The sequence below is a fragment of the Castanea sativa genome, chromosome 11 (genome assembly GCF_040712315.1).
Source record: "Castanea sativa cultivar Marrone di Chiusa Pesio chromosome 11, ASM4071231v1".
NCBI classification, from domain to species: Eukaryota; Viridiplantae; Streptophyta; class Magnoliopsida; order Fagales; family Fagaceae; genus Castanea; species Castanea sativa.
The window spans coordinates 5,950,857-5,972,959 of record NC_134023.1 but is presented as its reverse complement, the minus strand read 5'-3'; the positions used below and the strand labels follow the sequence as shown (position 1 = coordinate 5,972,959).

At 35.4% G+C, this 22,103-nt stretch overlaps 2 protein-coding genes across 2 annotated transcripts; one reads left to right on the top strand and one right to left on the bottom strand.

The window, feature by feature from the left end:
* Positions 1 to 698: 698 nt before the first annotated feature.
* On the top strand, positions 699 to 2,482 carry LOC142617671 (GRAS family protein RAD1-like). The gene has a single exon (XM_075790623.1). The coding sequence runs from the start codon at positions 747 to 749 to the stop codon at positions 2,337 to 2,339; it is 1,593 nt and encodes a 530-aa protein (XP_075646738.1). The 5' UTR covers positions 699 to 746; the 3' UTR covers positions 2,340 to 2,482.
* A 1,267-nt stretch (positions 2,483 to 3,749) lies between these two features.
* Positions 3,750 to 17,885, bottom strand: LOC142615775 (RAF-like serine/threonine-protein kinase 20). Its single transcript, XM_075788603.1, has 9 exons — positions 17,540 to 17,885; positions 11,631 to 14,755; positions 11,464 to 11,544; positions 8,999 to 9,151; positions 8,655 to 8,818; positions 8,223 to 8,370; positions 8,003 to 8,125; positions 7,504 to 7,591; positions 3,750 to 4,140 (listed from the first exon to the last, which is right to left on the bottom strand). The coding sequence occupies exons 2-9, from the start codon at positions 14,514 to 14,516 to the stop codon at positions 3,947 to 3,949; spliced, it is 3,837 nt and encodes a 1,278-aa protein (XP_075644718.1). The 5' UTR covers positions 14,517 to 14,755; positions 17,540 to 17,885; the 3' UTR covers positions 3,750 to 3,946.
* Between the last annotated feature and the right edge of the window lie 4,218 nt (positions 17,886 to 22,103).

The window sequence follows — 22,103 nt, the reverse complement described above, 5'->3', positions numbered from 1 at the left end:
TGTCTATGGCCCTTTCACTTCTAAACAAACTACCTAACCCTTTGCCATTAATTTATCAAGCAACATTGCCAATTCAAGAGCAAGATTTCAATATGAAATTCATGTGATTTGTCTTCAAATGGAGCTACTTCTAGATCACTATTAATATGAAAATTTTAGGAAAAAATTCAATAACTAGGTGCAATTTTCAAAAATAAATAATACATTGTCAATGATTTACTAGGTTTTTTTTTTTTTTTTTTTGACAAACGAAAGTGTCCAGACTTCTTTAAGTATCTGACTATTCCCTCGGATGTATGCAGTCTACTATCCCACACATACCAGGTTATTACTGGGAGGAATCCCATAGGAGTAGCCCCAAGATACTAGCAAGAGGTTTCAAATCCAGGATCTCATGAACATCATGAGGTTTTAGAAACCACTAAGCCAATCCTTGGAGTTTGATTTACTAGTTAATGATGCAAAAAATCAAGATAAAAGTTAAACAATAGAGTTTCAAATGCACCTTCTTTCTGTCCTTAATGAACTCTTCAATAAAATCTGTTTGCTTTTATAGTAATACATATGTCCCCCCCTGGAAACAAGGAGAATATTCTTACTCAATATACTAAATAAATGTATTAGCCAAAAATAAATATAAAATAGTGGATCTAAACACTATATAGTAAACACTTTTGTATTGTGACCAAGGCTCATAAGAGTTAAGTCTGAAACTCTTAGCCATATTTCATTCCTCCCCCCAAACAATGGCAGCCTTGAATGGTTGGTCGTCCTTCCCCTTGCATGAGAATCTCGACCATGATCTGGCCATTCGAAGGTTTTGTCCGGCACGAGTTGAGCAAGAACACGGAGAGTGTGAGTGGGAGGATGAACTACTGAATGAGCTTGAACTTTGTTCTCCCTCTAATACCACTACCATACCCTGTTTGCCAGCTCCAGAAGTAGATGAATTTGTTGATAGTTGTATTAACATGGATCATTATGATAAAGAATGTAGTAACTTGCAACACGATTTTGATCTGTTCCAAGAAGAGATGGAAACATTTTCTTTGGTGAATGATGTGTATGGTGATGCTTCAATGATGATAGAAGGAGATGGATTGGAAATGAGTGGCTCATTTGAGGATTTTGGAGTACCTGATCCTGAAATGGTGCCTAGTGTGCAAGAAGAGGTGAGCCATGGTGATTTGAACCAAGGGCTTCACTTGGTGCACTTGTTGTTGGCTTGTGCTGAGGCTGTTGGGTGCAGGGATACTCAACTTGCAGACTCAATACTCAACCAAATATGGGTTTCAGCAAGTCCTTGGGGTGATTCACTGCAAAGAGTCTCCTACTGCTTTGCAACAGGATTGAAGTCTAGGCTATCACTTCTCCACAATGTCAATGCAAACGGGACATTCACAAATGGTGCTAAGGAGAAGCCTTTGATCACAAGGGAGGAGAAATCAGAAGCCTTCCAACTCCTTTATCAAACAACTCCATACATTGCTTTTGGCTTTATGGCTGCTAATGAAGCTATATGTCAAGCAGCAAAAGGGAAGGATTCCTTGCACGTCATGGATATAGGAATGGAGAATACCCTTCAATGGCCTTCTTTAATTAGAACCCTTGCATCAAGGCCTGAGGGTCCTCCAAATCTCAGAATCACTGGATTAATCAGTGAGCACTATCTCTCAGAACTTGAGGTAAGCATGAAAATTCTTGTGGATGACGCTAGCACACTAGGACTAACACTAGAATTCAACATGATATCGGGGCCAGTGACACCATCAGTTCTAACCAAAGAGAACCTAAACTTGAGAGAAGGGGAAACACTATTTGTCAATAGCATCATGCACTTGCACGAGTTTGTTAAAGAGAGTAGAGGGTCTCTTAAAGCAATCCTACAAGCAATCAAGAAATTACGCCCGACTGTGCTTACAGTTGTAGAGCAAGATGCAAACCATAACGGACCCTTTTTTCTTGGGAGATTCCTTGAGTCTCTACACTATTATTCTGCAATTTTCGACTCCCTCGAGGCCAGCCTCCCACGAAATAGTGCACAGAGGATGAAGATAGAGTTTCTCTTTGCAGAGGAAATTCGCAACATTGTTGCTTTTGAAGGCACAAATAGGGTTGAAAGGCACGAAAGGATAGATCAATGGCGGAGACAATTAGGCCGAGCTGGGTTTCAGGTAATGGGAATGAAGTGCATGAGTCAAGCTAAGATGTTAATATCAGTTTATGGCTGTGATGACTATACCCTGTCTAGTGAGAAAGGTTGCCTTCTCCTTGGATGGAAAGGGAGGCCTATAATATTTGCATCTGCATGGCAAGTGCACAATGTTTTGTCCACCTAGTTTCCTGGAAAACATTGCATCTAATCTGGCTAGGCCATTAGTTAATTAGGAAATAATATGGTTAAGCATCTTGTGATCGAAGGTCTCCATATTCCTAATGATTGTTGGAAATTTAATAGTCCAAGATTCTTTAATAGAAAATGCTTTTCCTTAGGCTCCATATTTTTTCATTTTATACAACCAACAGTGTGTACATTGCCATGCAATATATTAAATAATTCATGCGTGAAAAGTAATTGATTTTTTTTTTTTTTTTGGGTATTAAACATTTAAATTTAAGTAGGCATAACAGTGCAAAAACACATCATTCATACGCTCATATATTGAGACCAATTGAAGCAAAGCTGAGCTTAATTTACAGGTTCCTTTTTGCAAATTATTAGGTTCACACTTCAAAGAGCAACGTTGATACTACTGATGATCATTCTTAACCCTTCAGCTTTGGATCATCAACAGAAAGTGAAACATAATCCCAAGACTAACAAAAAATGGGGGCACACTTTTTTCTTTTTTGATGAGAATGGGGCACACTTTGATGTATATGACTGCAACTTGTTTCACAATTGTCACAGTATTTGCAGGATGTAGTTTAGTTTCTTTTGACAACATTAGTCCAATTGTGCGGCCCTGCTATGAGCTATTGTACACTTCTGAAATTAATAGGTCCTAGTGATTTTGAAACCAAAAAGCTGATGGTAGGGAACATGATTGAATGCCATTATGTTAGCTCAAGAAAATTAATAGGTAAACATCTAATTAGTTATCTTGATCTAGATGTGACCTTTCATCATCCGCATAACAGCTGAGATGAATATTCAACAAGCCTAATCTCTTCAGTCAAACTCCCATAGTTCTTTTTTATTATTATTTTTTTTTTATGGGTTTTACTAGTGGCCCTAGGCCATTTAATAAACCATTTTAGAAAACTTTTAATGGAAATCATATTCTCACCCACCATCCCATGATGATGAGATAAGAAAGTGCTAGTTGACCTCATCCTCCATCAAACATTCTTGATAAAATCATTCTGTATCTCAGTTAGGTACCTCAAAAGCTAACCTTGACCAACCAAACTGTAGTGACCAGGGAGAAGGTGCTAGCTTACATCCCAAAGGACTAGTCAAGTTAGAATTAGGACTTACAATCACTTATATACCCAAGATTTTTTTTTTCACATGCTAAACACCTAATGTGATTTTCAATAAACAATCACGCAACACACTTATACAATGCAATCCAATCAAATCCACACAATTTGGGATATAACACAATGACACAAACACTGCTTTCCAGAAAATACAGAGACATTAACAACTAGTTGAGAAATGCCTGTCCAGCAACAGCAGAGAGAGATGGAAACTTTGCAATTCCATTAATGAACTGTAACATCTATTAAAAAAAAATTGTGAATTTTGTGGAAAACGAAAATGATTATAAGGGATTTCCTTGAAAAGAGAGGCTATTTTCCATATTGAGAAAAAAAAATATGGGAGCCAATTATTCCTGTGACTAATGTAATATACAATCTCTCTAGTGTGTAAAATTAAATTAATAAATTTATCGTATAATAGCTCACAGTGGAAATGGCATAAGAAGCCATTGAACCATTACTTAGATGACTTTTGACCGTGTGATTTGGCTTGGCTAGCTGCTGCAGACATGACGCGTAAACGACTAGTAATTTCTGTGAAGGATGGCCTGGTTGCAGGATTAGGGGCCCAACACTGCTCCATTAGCATTCTCCATTGAGGATCACAGTAACTTGGAATGGTTGGCCTCAACGTGTTACTCACAATACCTCCTACATGTACAGAATTTTCAAAATAAATTTAGCCTTGCAGTTTGGAATGACTTTGGGGGTAAGAGAGATGGGATAAATGATCTGTATGCATTGACAAGTGACAGCAAAGTTGATACTTGATGAACAAAATGTAAAGAAAAGGTGGATTACCATTTACGGTGGCTTACATACAACGATAAATTATATTAGTTAATAGAGGTAAAGGTTATCTGCTAATAATATGAACCATTGCTGTAGAAGTCCTAATCTGCATTATTTTTTTATTGGTTTGTTACACGTGTACCCCAGGGTCTTAAATCACAAACTCAATCTTGCTCTTACAAGGGAAACCTTTGAGCTCATTGGCTCCTAATCTGCATCTCAAATCCCATAGTTCTCAATAGAACACCACATACTTTAAGTTTTAACCCAGTGTATTTCTAGGATCCTCATCAACATAACCATAATAAATAATAGCGTAAGCCTAGAGTTACCATAGTTCAATATTACCTTGGTGAACCACATTCATGATCACATTAAAAAAAATGCATCTTTTTCTTCTGTTATCTGAACTTTTGAACGGCCAGTATTCTAGGCATAACTAAAATGCTCCTCCCCCATTCGTTGATGCAAGGAATCTGTCAGTTCTTAACATTGATGGAGGAGTAAGATCATTTAACCAACTGAAGGCACCCCCACCCAATGGAAACCATTGAATCTGAGCACAGAGATGAAACTTGAAAAATCCATCGGCATAGAAAACCAATCATGTCCAAGTAACTCACAAGGAAACTGAACAATAAAATCCCCTCCCGTGTACCATGGTGCCTCTCAGATATAAACAACTCCCACCAATTATTCCCATGATTTTCCCCCCTCTATTTTCTATGGGACCTTAAACTCCAAAGAGAGCCCAAATGAATCCAAGCTCTTGTGAAATTTACAATTTCTAGAGAAGTCCTCATTAGCTTCCTCTTCCTTACACAGCATTGACATTCCCATGTTCCACATCACTATAACACTCCTTACCAAGCCCAATGCTCACAAATGCACCCAATCCACAAATGGGCTTCCCATAAAGTTCTAACAATCCTCTTATTGATAAGCTCCATTTTAGTTTCCTGTATGCATACTATGTCAGACCTCCATTCATGCAACATATTCTTAAGTCTTGACCAGTGCTCTCTTCCTTTCATCTAAAATCCCCTAACATTCCAGGATAAAGTTCTAACTTCTAAGCTTAAATTGCGACCAGTCATCAGGCCACTCCCACTGCTACTTTAATTCCCCTTGCCAGGGCCTCTCCTACCATCATAATTTATGGAACAAGGTAACCCCTTTAACTTCCTACTACCCTTTTTTGATTAAACAGCCCACCATGCACTGGTGCAAGTGCAGCTTATGGCTAAATGGTTGTTATGGGAAATAAAATAACAAGTGCACTTATCAAGTTTTGCTATATGGGCTGCATTGTAAATTAAAACAAACAATAATCAATTTCAGTGTCTAAATCCATTAATTTATTTTGGCTTGATGGAACAATCATTAACTCTAGGATGCAAACAGACCAAACTGAGCCAAACTTCCAACTACTTGAGCTTTAAACCATTCAAATAGCAGATTCTGCCCAAGCATGACTCAAGCCTACACTAATTGCAGCTCAGCTAAGTGGGTGCTCAATGAGCTTAAAAGCAGTTCGTGAGCCATTCCAACCTTGACAGAGTACCACATGAGGGCGCTCATCTTCTAACAAAAAAAATTTAACTAAAGTACAGAGTTCCATATAAGGGTCTTTATCTGTGGAAATATAACTTCTGAATAAAATCGAATATCCTACCCCCCAGGGAGAAATCAATCCAACCAGCATGGGGGGACTTAGGAGTGTTCGCGGTGCAGTTCAGTGTGGTTTTGGGTCGTTTTAAGCACTGCACTTTGCAGTGCGGTTTGGCCAAAACCATAACCGCATCACACATTAATTTTGTAGTCACATGTGCGGTATGGTGCTATGTATAAGGTGCAATTTGGTCGGTTTTGGGATGGTATATTTTTCAAGATGTCATGACAAATTTCTAATTTACTATTAATAATAATGACAATATGACAGTATGTTTCTAATAATAAAAAAAATGACACTAAGTTTTTTTTTTTTTTAAATAAAACCATGAACTAAAAGTACCACAAATATATAGTTTAAACAAAAAAAAAATTATATTAAACTATTGGACTTTTGATTTTGTGAGAGTGAGAGTGTGAGATGGAGAAGTGAGTAAGGTTTTGAACTTTTGATTTTATATTTAACCAAATCGAAATCGTTTTTAACATGAAACTGGAATGCACTAACACTGAGTTGGTCACTTGCTTCATATAATATTAAAATTTTAATATATATTTAATATAAAATAAATAAATATATGTGGGTGCGGTGCAGTTTTGTGCCGTTTTCTTATCATAAAACCGCACTCCGCAACACACAATGTAGTGAGGTGTGGTTACTTCATTTTGTGGGTAGTTTTAGTCAGTTTGGGTGCCGTTGTGTGATTTGAGCAGTTTGGTGAACACCCCTAGGGGGACTGAGATCCAAAGAGAAGTGATTACCATATACCTACCCTTCAGTTTCCACTCAGTGGTCTATCCAAAGAGGCAGACCTCCACTCTCATATTTTGAATGCAATAAAATAGTCTTCTAAAGCTTACATTGCCATTGACATCATATTCATGATGAATGCAATCAATGGACAAAATGGCACCCACTTAGAAATAGTTAAGCTTTACATAGTCTTTATAACTATTTTTCCTCATTTGAGAATTGGAGTCATTTGCAGACCCTTATCAACCAGGGTAGGAGCCCCATGACACAAACCCAGGTTTGTCAGCTTCCTCATTGACTTTTTTTTTTTTTTTTTTTTTTCTGAGAGAAAGCTTGCTCATTTACTTAATGAGGCCTCAAACAGGTCTACTTGTTTGCAGAGCTCTAGTTGACTCAAGCAGAACCTTACAACTGACGTTTCTCTGTGTGGACAAACTGTCGTGGAATGGTGCCAATTTCTTATTGCCATTTTAGCATGCAGACTAACATGACCAAAAAGGTAGAGGTAGGAGCCCCATAACACAAACCCAGGTTTGTCAGCTTCCTCATTTACTTTTTTTTTTTTTTTTTTTGAGAGATAGCTTGCTCATTTACTTAATGAGGCCTCAAACAGGTCTACTTGTTTGCAGAGCTCTAGTTGACTCAAGCAGAACCTTATAACTGACATTTCTCTGTGTGGACAAACTGTTGTGGAATGGTGCCAATTTCTTATTGCTGTTTTAGCATGCAGACTAACATGACCAAAAAGGTGGAGGTGCAACAAAAAAAAGGTAAAGAACAAAAAAGTTAAGCTATACCTATGATTGCACCATAGTGCATGTTGGCATATGGCTCCTCGCCAGTGAGAATCTCCCATAAGACGATACCAAAGGAGAACACATCAACCTGTAATTCAACAAAATTAGAGAGCATTGCAAGGCACAAAAGTTGAAGAGGTAGAGATCAGGAAAAAGAAATAAAGAAGATAAAACCATAAACCAAGTTATGCTTCTTTTTTTAAGGAAAAGATGTACATATTAAAAACTCCTCAAAGTTATCTACTGTAAATGAAAGGATTTTGGTTTTGAGTTTCTCAATAAACTAGAAGAAGCAAAACATAGAGATTCAAAACATTTTTTTCTCCAGATAATAATGAAGAATGCTTCTGAAGTACCAAGAGAAAATCAGTAAGAGATTTCCATCACATCAGATACAGACTTCTGTAAATCTAAATGGGATAAACATTAGTGCAATTGTAAAAAAATTTCAGTTAAATTCTCTCATGCCATCGTAGAAATACCATCATTTGTATCTTACCTTCTCGGATACCTTATTGCTGCTGCCATTCAACAGCTCAGGGGCCATCCATGGTAAGGTTCCCCGTACACCACCAGAAACCAGCGTATTTCGCTTGATTTTTGACAGGCCAAAGTCACCAACCTGGGTAACAATACATTTCATAGAAACATTCACAGTTAGTATTAAGTCCATACTGGGATGAACTGTACCCTGAAATGTGTAAAGCCATAATTCTTACCTTGCAAATTGGTCGTAAAGGATCTTTCAAGTTCACTAGCAAGTTGTCACATTTTAAGTCAAAATGCACAATATTCTTTGAGTGTAAATATTCCATTCCAAATGCTGCATCCATAGCAATTATTAGCCGCTTGCGACGATCAAGATACCTGCAAGATAGATCATGTTAAAGAGGATGCAGGAAATTAATAAAGTAACTGCTTCAATTTGAAACAGCAAACATGAGAAGACGAACAAATGCCTAGCTTTTTTAACAAATGAAAAAACTCTAGATTCGTTTAGAGTAATCACCATTGCAAAAATTTAACCTACATTTCTCTTTGTCCTGTTTAGTGACAATACATGTAGAAATTTTAACACACAATTCATAATTGGGACATGACCCAGAAGATACCAAACTGAAATTCAGGAATTATACAAGTGGATGCATTACCTATCCTTGCGAAGTAAAACATGCCTAAGAGAACCATCAACCATGAACTCTGCCACAGTTGCTAATGTCCCCCCTGGTCCATCTTGCACTACACCATAGAATGCCACCACATTTGGATGGTGAAGCTTTGAGAGAATGTCAGCTTCTCGCCAAAACTCTGCAGTCTGAAAATAATGGTAAGAATTATCTAATATGTCACTATAGCAATACAGAGTGCTGGTTTTAATCTTATGATTTGCTTTATGATATATGCAAGGTTCATTACGATACAGAGAGAGAATAATTGACTAATACATCACAAAATTATGAACGTGAACATGTTCCACATATTAAACAAAAGTTACCAGTCTCTCTTGCTCTGATGATCGGCCCATGAAGCAACTCTTCTTTATTCTCTTAATAGCAACATCTGATCCTCTCCATTTGCCGTGATACACAGTCCCAAAGGTACCAGAACCCAGTTCCCTCAGCTCTTCAAGATCTTCGTTCTTTATGATCTATATGCATATCCAGAATAAATAATCAAACAGTAGTGGAAGGACAAATCAATGTTGCAAAAAACAGAGGTTGAGCAATCTCAAACTAAGAAAACCACAATATAAGGCAACTTTGCAGGCCAATGCATGTTAAGTTCTTTGCATATTTCTAGAAAAAGGAAAAAAGCACTAATGACTGGGAAGGCAAATGCTATTACAAATTTGAAAAAATTAAATCCAGTAAGGAAATCCAAATCTCAGCATCCATAAATTATAATTTATAAGTATGATCAATTAATTTTCTTTAATGACAAACATATCACTATATCAGTAGTTTCGGTACCAAATAGTACTAAACATGCCTATATTTTCTGATTAAAAAACTATGGCTCTCTTTGGTTGGAATTATGGAAAAGTGAAAGGATGGAAGACAACAAAAAAGTAGGATAGAAAACATTAGTTTTCCACCATGTATGTTTGGTTGGGAGGATGGAACAAAATATATATATAAATTTCCTTTGTTTGGTTGAGAAGAAAAATGAGAGATGGAAAATATAGTTTGTGTGAATTTACTAAAAAGGGGCTGGAATAGGAAAAAAATGATGGTGGGTAGGAGAAAAAAAACAAAGGCAGTGGAAGGGCAGTTAAGTCATTTTGATTTAACTACCCATTTTCACCCAAGTTTTCTCCCCAATTTGGGGGAAAACAATTTGGAGGGCCCGAGTGGAGAACGCCTAGGAACCACCATTTCTCCCCTTATTTAGTTATTTTCCCTTGTTAAACAAACAATGGAAATCTGAGCACCCACCCTCCCTTTTCTCACCTGGACCAAACAGAGCCTTAGAGAAGTCAGCTATCCGTAGGTTTTACTAGCTAGAGGCTAGTCCAAAGGGCTCTTCTTTAGAAAGGTTCCCTACGTTATCAAAATCAGAAACAAAAAAAAAAACCCAAACAAACACCAATGTGAAGGCCAGTCTTTAATTTTGTTTACAGAACTTTGTAGTACAGATTCATACATATTCCAAGATGGGGTAAAAACTAGCTTTTCTAAGAACATGAACATCTTCATTCCGCTTAACATTTTACAACACCCCATTAAATAGGTTTTTTTGGAGAGGGGAAGACTACAAAGGTTGGTTGTCCCAAAGAATAGAATTGTATACTGCCCAGGATATCCATTATTTGGTCTTGCATGCACCAACAAACCAAATACCAAAAAAAATTGGGGGCTAATTCCTCCCCAAGAGCAATTAATTAAGTTGAATTACCACTTCCAGCAGAACATTCATTTTTTCTTGGTTTCTCCAAACGATGCTTATTAAAAGATGAAACTCACAAAGAGAGAGATGTGATCTACCCTCTATTACTCTCATGTACACTAATTTTTCCTCCCTTTTTTTTTCTTTCTAGGGCAATTTTACCCTAAACCCTACCTTGACACCATCCAACCTACCCAGGTGGAGGAAATACCATTTGAGCTAGAGCTTATTAGCACAATATAAACAACTATTTAAAGTTGACGAAAAAAAAAAAAAACCTTCAATGGTAATCTTATTCGTCTTGCCATCATGAGAGAACCCAAAAAATTAAGTGCAATCAAGTTCTCTAGTTCAATCAGAAAAGAAGGATATTTGGCACATAGAGACAATAGTCCATTTTCTCATTGGAAACCTAGACTGTCCTAAACACACTATAAGAAAAGTATGAATTAATTACAAAAATTCTCAAATTTGTTAACAGTTCAAAATGGTGCCATGTGTATAGAGATGTTGCAAACAGTATTCAAAGATGCTCTCATGAGACATCAATAAATAATGCATACTAATTTACTGTTTAACTTGAATGCTCAAATGAAAAAAAAAAAAAAAAAAAAAAGCCCTTAACACACCATACAATACAAGATAACTAAACAGATAATTACTGGTGTATTTCAGTAGCAGGCATGCACCGTTTGAGGGTTATAGATATTTAAGTCTAGGTTTCATTGATTGGGTCAATCAACCAAGTACCTAACATTTATAAGATATCAATATGACAATAAAGTCACACCATGATCTATTTCCAATTTGTCTTGACAATAGTATAAATTAGTTAATATTTCTCAGGAAGTAGGTTAGTCCATAAATTTGCAATTTGAGACACCGTGACTTCAATGTTGAGGAAGATAGATGCTTCAGAAACAGCACCTCACTTTTCAGACAAAATCAAGGACTGATTTCTATGATACTAATTGAACCTCAAGTAAATCATTTACATCATTCAAGAAGGGCAGATCTTATGCAAATGTATTCATAACAAAACACATGTATATATTGCACATACACGAATCATACCTGCAAAGTGCTGATATCAAATTCTCCAAGTGAACGATTTAGAGGAGGTAGACCACTATTTCCAGATTCAAGCTTCCCCTCCTACATTAAAGTAATATGAATTCAGCATGAGAGTGTAGATGTTTAGAAGAAGGAATTCTCAACCAAATAACCATTCAAAAGAATACCTCATACTCTGACTCTGGTATTCTTAGGTTTTCCATCATAATACCAAACTGCCCACTTTCAGTCTCCTCTTGGGAATGATCATAATTTGGATGCAGAACATTGTTGTCAGCTCCAGGTATTCCAGGTAATTCTTTCTGATTGTCTTCACCAAAATTGTGCTGAGACTGGCTATCTAAAATTCCTTCCGCTTCTCTAACTGCAGATGAAAAAGCAAAATGATCCTGGCCTATAAGAGAAACATCTTTTTGAACAAATCCTTCTTGTGCCAATTTCTGAAAATAAGACCAACGCTTAGGTTCATGATTCTCCATGTTTATACTCAAGCCAGCTCCATCTTTATGCAGTGGACTGGTGCCAGAGGAATCTTCAGAAATAATTGCTTTGGAGAATATATCAGAAAGGAAATCACGAGAGAATCTGTCTTCAATATCAATAACAATCTCTCCATGTACTGGTGCGGAATCACCACCAGAGGCAAGTTCTTTAGAAACATCTTCAGTTGAGCTTCCCATCCAAGAAAATGGCTGTGCATATCCCTTTGCATCATCATTACTGGAACCCTTGCCACTGGCCTCACCCCAATGAGCCTCCAAAAGATTAGATGCCATATCCTCATCGTGCTTAAAGGTTACTGGTCTCACAGCAGGAAGTTCTGATCCAGCTTCTGCAGGTTCATCAGTCAAAGGTCTCTCATGCCCATCTTTAGAGAAGTTTGTAGCATGGTCAGACGTAAGAACCGAATTCTCACTCACAGCATCTTTATTATCCTTAAGTTTTGGCAATTCATGATTTGACTCATAATCCACATCTTGTGGAAGCTTTGAAGTCATCTGACAAAGTGCATCAGCAAACTCTTTGTACTTTTGAAGTTGGGCAAGTCCATCATCAATAGTATGAGTATCTGTAAACAATGGCTTTGATGTTGAAGTAGACTGTTCAATCTGGGGAGTAGACTGTTCAATTTGGGGAGCTGGATTTCTGTCACGCAATTTGTCAACGCATTCTGTAATAGAATCCTGCTGATCAATATTAGTACGTGACTGAGATATGAGAAACTGAGAACCATGTGAATCATCAGACTTTGACAATCGATTCAGCAACTCTGCCTGCTCCCTGGGAATTCTTTCTGAATAATAGAATCTCTGAGGAGGCATAGGCAGCTCAAGGTTATTCAGATCAATTGCACTGGACTCAGAATCAGCATAACCAGGAGCAAATGCACTACTTGATGTGGAATAATGGTCATCGTCACTAGATTTAGCCACCTGTGTGGAATTCACAGCATCAACGGATGAAGAGACATGTTCAACTTCCTGGTGCTTTCCCTCATTTTTTGAAGACAATAAAGGTAGATCTCCATCAGGTGCGGCAATGGTGGCCCCTGCTTCTTCAACAGAATGATTATCTATCAAGTTACCATCATAAGGCTGTGAAGGAACAGTATGATCTTTCTCCAATGAGCAAATTGTATTGGTGTCAATCTTTTGCTGAACAGAACCATCACATTTTGGTTTCACCTGCTTTCCTGCTAACTCTGAATTCAGTACCCGTAAGCCACCATATGGCAGCCCTTCAGTCAAACCTCCCTGTTGATTCATAAGCTCATGAAGAGGTACCAAAGTAGGAATTGCCCCAAAAGGGGAGTGATGAGCAGGATCCTGGCCATGGTGCAAAGGATACTGCCTAGATTCTACATGATGCATCATCTGGCCAGGGTAAACCTGTGGATAGGTTTCATAAGCATCTGAGGAACTCAGTAGAATTGGCTGTGAAGATGGAATAGTTGTTGATGAGACAATAGTACCAGTCAAAGGAAAAGTGCTAACCCCTATCAAGTCCGTCCCAAGCCTACTTATCCTCTCACTCTCCTGTCCGTCTAACATGGCTAAATTATTTGTTGAAGAGCTCACCAGACCATGCAGTGTAGAGTTGTTTCTAGATCCCACGTCCATACCATTGACAGCAACCACATACTGAACCTCAGAGTCACCATCCACACTGCCCAGACCAAACTGAGCATCATCCAAATCACTCATGGAGAACAGAAACATCCTAAGCTTCTGCGATCCTTCTCTATCCTCTAGTTCATTACACTCCTCCATCATATTCAGCAGATCCTCATCACCAGAAACAGAAACCAAGGCATCAAGATCTTCCCCAGGAAGCTGATATTTGATAACATGAGCTTGGCTATAAATTGATAAAGTTTTCCGCATAAGCGCCTGCCAAGAAATGTCCTTTCTTATACGGACAATGTGTGTTTCACCACCAACATACCTCAGCTTTCCATCACTTGGCCGGGGCAGGATTTTTCCACCAAAGCTGCAGAGAACCTTCATTTTCATTGATGAGCTATCTGAGGCTCCAGAAGAGGCATAGCCAAGAACTCCTCTACCACTTTCATAACCTGACAAAGGTGGTGGCACTGATTGAAATGATCCATAGTTACTTCTGTCTTCATATAAAGAAGAGTTATTTCTCTCAACCCCTTTTTGACCTTTTTCAACTGTGTTGAGCATTGAAATATCTGATCCACTTTCAGACCCTGTACGACTGATGCCTAAAATTCCTTTTAGTTCCATATAGCCTGTTGCATAATTGAGATCAATATTTGGAAGCAAAGGCTTCCTTGGATTCACCCGATCACGCATAAACTCAAGAGAAAACTCCTCACCTGTCTGTATGGAGTAATTAAGAACTGGTTTAAATTCTGATATGTTGAGCTCGGGTGATCTAATATTAGTGTGGATAGTACTCAGAGGGTCCTGCACAAATGATTGAGGTGCAGAATAGAATTCCTCATCTTGAGGATCCATGGAATTGTACTGAAACTGTTTTTGTGCACTTGATCGTTCCATCAAACCATTGTCTGGTTTTCTTTCCATTTAACTGAACTTTACTGTGATTAACCCCAATGCCAAAATACCACGAAGAACACTGTAAATAAATTTACAAACAACCCATCTAACATGCCAAGTTAAAATTCACTTACGGACTTGCTTATCAACTATAATTAGACTGCAGAGAAACCTGGAATTCTCAGAAACAGATACTGAAACAGGAATCAAGCTTCAGTTTGATTCCAGTTTCAGTTTCCCAACAGAGATCAGAAGCTTCACTAATCCTGAAAATAGTGGAAATGAAAAGTAACTTAAACCTTCTTCAATAACTTAGGGAGCTTTAAAGCAAATTATGCTGTGCACATAAAATTATTCAGGAAAGAAGTAAATCTAACATTTAAGTGAATCCAGAAACACAAACTTTAAAGCAACCTGAAAGACTGAAAGCAAATTTAAAATTTGAGCCTTAGAAAAATAACATTATGAAAACTAAAAATGAAATTCAAACCCAATAAATAAATGGGAAATAAATGAGGCACTTCCAATATTCAGCAAAAAGTAAACAGAGTCACATTTAGGCCCTTTTTTGATAGTCAAAACCTTGTCATTAATACCTATCAAAAAAAACCTTGACATTAACTCATGCAGAAATAAAAGATACACCAGGCTAAATTACATATATCCTCATTACTTACTACTTAGCAAGATGCAATCAACATTGCCCCAGGAAATGAAAATTTAGCATTCAATGTTTAGCTGTTCTTTCATAGTTTCCATTATATTCTAGAACACAAGAGCAGGTGAATTGCCCCATTATGGACCACATCATTTTTTGAAATGTAATAAAATTTATATAAAAATAGCTTACTTCATGCTCACATTGATGTGCACTCCGTAACCAAAAAGAATTACAAAAAATTATGCACAAAATAGAAGTGATTCAGTGAAATTTAGATGAGTGTTAAAATTTGTAAGACCCTAGACACAAGACCAATCAAACAGAGTTCTAATTAACAACTCTTCCAACTGACTCTTTGTTTTGTTGGAATCTTCAAAAGGTGCGCTTATTTCTCTTCTTCCACAATATCCACATCACACATAACAGTACCACATTCCAAATCCCTGAAGAGTGCCTCCCAAACCAATTCTTCCACCTGAACAAATGGTTCACCACCCTTCTCAATAACACCTATACCAAAAGTTATAAAACTCAAGCTCCATAAATCGTAGTGTGAGAGACCTCGCCAAAAGTGCCTCTCAAAAAAGAGAGATTTTTGTGGAGTGCTTTTTAGGGCACGTAGTCTACATCACAATGTATCTAGAAATGATCGATTGTCTCTCCATTACATTGGCACATGCAACACCATCCTACTAAGGTAAATCATCACTTGATAAGATTATCACAAGTAAGATCTTCCCCCAAGCCGCTTTCCAAACAAAGAACGAGACCTCTTAGGAGCCTTGGCACTCCAAACACTTACAGGGGGAAAGAGTTAGCCGGTCCACCACGGATAGGATCATAATAAGATCGAACGGTAAAGATGCCACCCCCTTTGAATTTCCATATCATCCTTTCACATCCCTCTATCCTAGGGTTATTGGGGGGTTGGTTGTGTTGTGTTTCAAACTTATTTTAATTTCTTTAAAGAAGATCGTCTCCAATGTCAAATTAGTGTTTAAATGGGCAAACAATTTTCCAAAATGAAAATATTTCCCTCTTCTTTAACGTTAATAATTTTTTTGTTTTTTTACTTTAGTTTGTTATTATTGTTGTTACATATTTGTGATATATCTATGAAAGCCTTTAGCCTGTGCATGTCATATTATTACAGCATGATTTCTTGGTAGGTTAGTTATCATCTCTTTTGTTACTCAAATCCGAAAGATTTCAGCATTGATTTTGATGGTGTATCCACAAGAAAAAAATTGGATTCTTCAAGTGAAACTTCAGCTCAATCAAGGTCTAACAGAAAAAAGGGGTCATGCTAGTGTGAAGGAAGATGCCACTTATAAGGAATTGTCTAACCAAACTGAAAGAGTCGTAGCAGAATTGATAAGATTTACTAAAAATCCAAAAAAAAATTTAGGATAGGTACAACTTAATTGGAGTAATCAATATGAAGAAGTCACGAAGATTGAAGGGTTTAATGAGACTGTGCTTGTATCTACATTTGACCATCAAATACAGGATGAACAAATAGTTGACTCAATCATGTTGAAGAAGACTAGATTTTCATAGATAATGATTAGAGAGTTTCTTCAACCAAAATTGTTGAAATTAATGGCATATTTGTACTAGGATATGAAGACATTGTATTATTAGGTTGAACTATTTTGACCAAGTGGATTGTTTGATTTGTTGAATTTGGGTTTGAAACAATTGGAAATGTTGACATGTTAAACTATTTTGAATGGGTAGATGATTAAAATTTTGAATTATTTGGATGGTAATATCCTGAATTGCGTTGGCTGGTTGATTTTAGTACTTTTTTTTATAATGGTTGTGAACTAAATTGATTTTGTACTTGGTCTACTTTATTCATGTTATGAATAAAAGTTTTGATTCATGAGTCATGTCACACCAAAGCTACTAATTTAGCTAATTCAATGGAAGAATACATACACAATGAAATCCCAAATCAACCCGAAATTAGGCTCATATATTTTCACCTTTAAACTAGCCTTCATCAACTTACATCTTCAAAGTCATCCCTCTATGAAAATTAACAAGTAGTTACCTAAGCAATAAAAATACATTCTTGATATTTTATTTTATTTAAAAAAAAAAAAAAACCATTTGAAAACAAATTGAATTGAGCACAAAACAAGTACCAATATCTATCTTGAGCTACTTGATGTTTCTATATCCTCTCATTCCCATAATCTAGCATCACATTCAAATATCACATACATAAACACATACCCACATGCATACATACATAGATGCATGTTACAAGAACCCTAGCTTGACAAAAAAAAAAAAATCACACACAGGTCAAAAATCAGAAAAAGTACAACACTTTACAAAAACAATTAGATTAAAATAAAAAGTGGAATCTAAAAAATACCTTATAAAAAAAAGAGAGTAAAGCAATGCTTTTGTTTCACTTGTTCTCAGCTCAGCTCTTGACTTCAAGAGGGTTTGAGTGAAGCAGCCATTACTGTATCAGAAAAAGCATCTCTGTCAAAGCTCAAAGAACCCATCTTTCTTCTTTCTATGTTTCAAAAATTTTCCTTCACTTTCTCTCACTTTCTTTTGGTTTCTATTTCCAAAAAAAAAAAACACCAATAGAAAAGGAAACAAGCTCAGTATTGAGTCTACTTCAAAACGGTCTTTGAAACAGAGCAAAACGACGACGAGTCTCAGACATCTCTCTCTCTCTCTCTTTCGGAAAAAGCTTTTGTTTATGTTTTGTTGAGAGAGAGAGACAGAGTCAAAGGAGAAGGCGACAACTACTGTTCCGACATTGGCCTTCATATGTTGTTCTTATTACTAAAATGCCATGATGTTTAAATTTACTCGTTGACTATTATAATAATTGTGTGAAATTCCTTTTTGTGTTTTATTGTTAGGAAAGAGGAAGCAATATTGACATGAGGTTGTGTTTATTTTGTCTTGCCATGAGCTCTCTTTTTCTTTTTATCACATGATTTGAGATCAAGAAGTCATACACGTTTTTTCTTTTTCTTTTTTTTTAAGATGGATTAAATATAAAAAACTCAACTAGTGTAAATATAGTTTTTGGCTAAATGAGATGTAAAAATGTTATGAAAATCTAGCCAAGCAAATCATCTAACTTGATAATATATACACACAATATTTAAGAGGCTTTCTCTCTTTGAGATGGACAATTATGTGGTTTTAAAAATACCCCACATCCTAATTTTAAGCAAAGACAAAACTTGAGGACAACCTAGTAAAAATACATCGTTAACTCCGCATAAAACAGTGCCTAAAAAATAGGACCACATTGTATTCAGGGATTTGAACAGAAAAGAGATTTGAAAAAATAAAAACAAAGACAACAGAAAAAAAGTGAGATTAGGGGGTAAGGAAATCACAAATTCGAAAAATAAAATTAAATTAAATAAACACTTAACTCTTGATAAAGGGGAAAAAACACTCCTACTATAAATTTAGGCATTACCACATACCTTTATTCTTTCAAAACTACAACCCAATTGCCTAAACAAAGCATAAATAAATTTCTTCTCTTCTCCTTCCTCTCTTTCTCTCTAAGGCATAAGTAGAGGTAATTTTCTTAATACTCAATATTTTTTTTCTTTTCTTGCACACATATTTGTATGTTTATCTTTATTTTACACAAGATTATAATTCCGAAAAGATTTTCTTTAACTTTCTTTAGGTGTTTAAACTTGAAACACTCTTCTACACTAAAATGGTGTATATTTCAAATGGTCCTTTTGTACATAAAAATATAAAGAAAGATGCAATATAGAAATAAAAAAATTTAATTAAAAAAATCCTTGAACACACAGGTATCGCATATTCAGAGGCTAGTATGTGTATATATTCCATCCTTCTATTTTGATTTTAAAAACATTTTCTAAATTCATCAAATCTATGAGTAGTAATCTAGATTTTTTGATAACTTTAGGCAACCATCCCCTTCAGGGAGGAAACTAATTTTAATGCCTGCTAGTGTTTGTCCCCATGATTACTATAGAAAAAGGGGTCCACCCAAGACTTTTGGAAATTTTTATTACATTTAGTGTTATTGAATTAACCTTTTTATAGCTAAAGTATAATGTATGCTTTTAAATTAAAGTATATACTTGTCCAAATTATTTTTACAATTTCAAAATGAATAAATTTAGGTACACAATATTTTTTACAATTCTTAAATACTAATTTATTGTAATTATTGCATAGTGAAATTAGTATTAATAACAAATTAAAACGAAAGTAATATTGCTCAAATCATAATAGACTATATCAACAATTGTGAGAAAACAATAAAAAAAAATATTGTATTTCTAGCATTACTCAAATTGCTTCTATTAGAGTATAGCGAGTTAGAAAATCTTCCCAACACCAACCCGCTCAAAAATTCAAATTCTAATCCCTACTTAGGTAAATTTTGTATCCATTGATTACTAACTAACTATTTATTAAGTGATGATAGGATGCCACATGGCATTTAATTGCTGTGAGGCATAGGATAATCTCTCAGTACATATAGTACACTATTTTTCCTCATTATTCACTTTTTTTTAAGGAAGATTCTCATTGTTCATTTTATATGAGATATGGCCATCTGGAAATCGTGTAATAAATGTTGCCAAGAAAGAGATGCAAATAGCTTGCAATGATAACAAGTGCTAACCCATAAAGTAAGCTTACTTTGAAGTGTGGGATTCATTAATAAAATATAATGAACCCTCAGCCACACCATACACATGGCTGAACAAGAACCATCTCCTTTGCCTCTAATTATTCTATTGGATAGAGTCATCAATATTTTTCTTGACTGAGTGATAACCTTCTAATTTACTATTCGTTTTATTTGAGACTAAAATTCTATAATAAGAAACATGCTTATTTGTAAAGTTATGGGAACAATCCCCATCTCTTTATCTTGCCAAGATCTGTTTTGGATATGCTTGGGAAGCAGATGAGACTAGTTCTCTTTTTCTGTTCATATGTTTCTAATCCCCCCCCCCCCCCCCCCCCGCGGCGCCCATCCAAAAATAAAAAAATAAAAAAAAAAACAAAAAACAAAAGAGTGAGAAGGTTTATAATAGGTAACATCAACCATGATTGCAAGAATAACCCAACCCATTTTTTTCCAAAGAAAAAGAGATAATCACCATTTAGTTTTGAAATTTTATGTTCACAACATTTTTACAATACTTTCACCGCAAATTCTATGTTGCAGGTTGTTATTGATGGGGCAAAAAAGTAATTTCAGTAATAGGATCAAATTAAAACCAATAACAACTAACCATCTATAATTTGATGTGAAAGAATTATAAAAATATTGTGAACGTAGCACTTCTCTTTAGTTTTAAAATAGGAGAGGATTTATTTGAAGCTGAAGGTTTAATATCTCAATAATTTAAAAGTGAAGATGATATTAAGCCATTCAAAATCAGTTATTAAATAAGGGTTTGGCTTACCTCAAGTATTTTTTTTAAACTGGAATCTCTTTTTATTTTAATGAAAATCTATCACATCACCCACTAACTAAATAAAATGTGAAGATTAAAATTCATTACCTTTTGTCATTGTCATTTAAAACAAAAGGAGATGTTCAGTTAAAAAAAGTATTAGAAGTAAGCCAAACCCATTAAATAAAATGGAAGGGGATTTTAAATTGTTTGATATAATGTAACTCTAAGTTCATTAAAAAATAAACAAATAAATTGTCACCATTTCAAAGCAAATAAATAGGATCCTGAAAAAGAAATATTTAAGATAGACTTGATTGATTGAATGCTGATAATCAACCACAATAAAGAGATAAAATTATGCAAGTGAAAAGAAAAATTAAAATCTCTATGTAAAATTATACTATGTTTTTGAAAAGTTGTAAGTTTTAAAAAAAAAATTCCCTTTGGTAAATAGGAGAAAAATACATGAGATTCACATCCTAGACGCCAAATACCACAAAGACATGTTAAACTATGAAAAAATATAAGATCATATAAATTGGCACAACTTATGCTACAATTGTTCGCGTGGGAAATTGTGAATAGTAAAAAAAAGTGGTGAATTCATGTGAAAGTAATAGGCATATATCCAATCACAATCTGACACATAAAATAATTGTGATAAAAATTGTGACATTTTATATAGTACTAAAACTACTTTAACTAAATGTCCGTGTATCCATTTCATCTTCCGTTCTCATTGGCTGCAATCTACGAGTTACATTTTCTTAAAACACATAAGCATTTATCAACCACATAATCAGAGAAAATTATTAAAAAAATACTTTTTTCTTTAATAATTGAATTATACTTTCTAAGAGAAGCAATAAAGGGGGTGTTTGGCAGAATAGTTTTAACACATTTTAAACAACATTGCACACATTTTCACTCACTTTTTCACCCACATGTATATCAAAAACACCTAAACAATATAACTTAAACTATTCTCCCAAACACCCCCAAAGTATTGAAAACAAGAGTAGTAAGGGAATCCACAATTGAATGAAGATGAGGACTTATTTATTTATTTATTTGGAAAATGAAGATAAAGACATTTGTTTGACCTTGCTATAATTTTTTTTTTTAATTTTGTTATAAGATCAATCTTATCTAATAAGAAATATGGTCATTCTTGCAAATCAATCAATCATACATATTCTAGAATTATGAAGCTTTTGAAAAGGCCAAATATGGCCGGTGAAAGTGGCTTAAGAAAGCAAAATCATTTTGCAAAATCCAACCAACCAATAAAGTCATTGAATTATCAACCAAAATAAATAAATAAAGTCAATTTCCATATGAACCCCAATAAGAAAAATTCGGTCGGTTCCGCTCCTTAGATAGTGACAATAGTCTTTTTGTTGAATAGGTTGGTGGAATTGCCACATCATTTTTCTTTCTGTCTTTTTTTCCCTCTGTTTTTTAATATTTTGGATAAAAAAAAAAAAATTCCCTAAG

Excerpts from the sequence above, each read along its gene's own strand:
- LOC142615775 (XM_075788603.1), bottom strand. The coding sequence starts at position 14,516 with ATGGAAAGAAAACCAGACAATGGTTTGATGGAACGATCAAGTGCACAA. Across the intron at positions 9,152-11,463 it reads TTGATATCAGCACTTTGCAG|ATCATAAAGAACGAAGATCT; the intron begins GTATGATTCGTG and ends ATATGCATATAG. Across the intron at positions 8,126-8,222 it reads CTTTACGACCAATTTGCAAG|GTTGGTGACTTTGGCCTGTC; the intron begins GTAAGAATTATG and ends ATTGTTACCCAG.
- LOC142617671 (XM_075790623.1), top strand. The coding sequence starts at position 747 with ATGGCAGCCTTGAATGGTTGGTCGTCCTTCCCCTTGCATGAGAATCTC.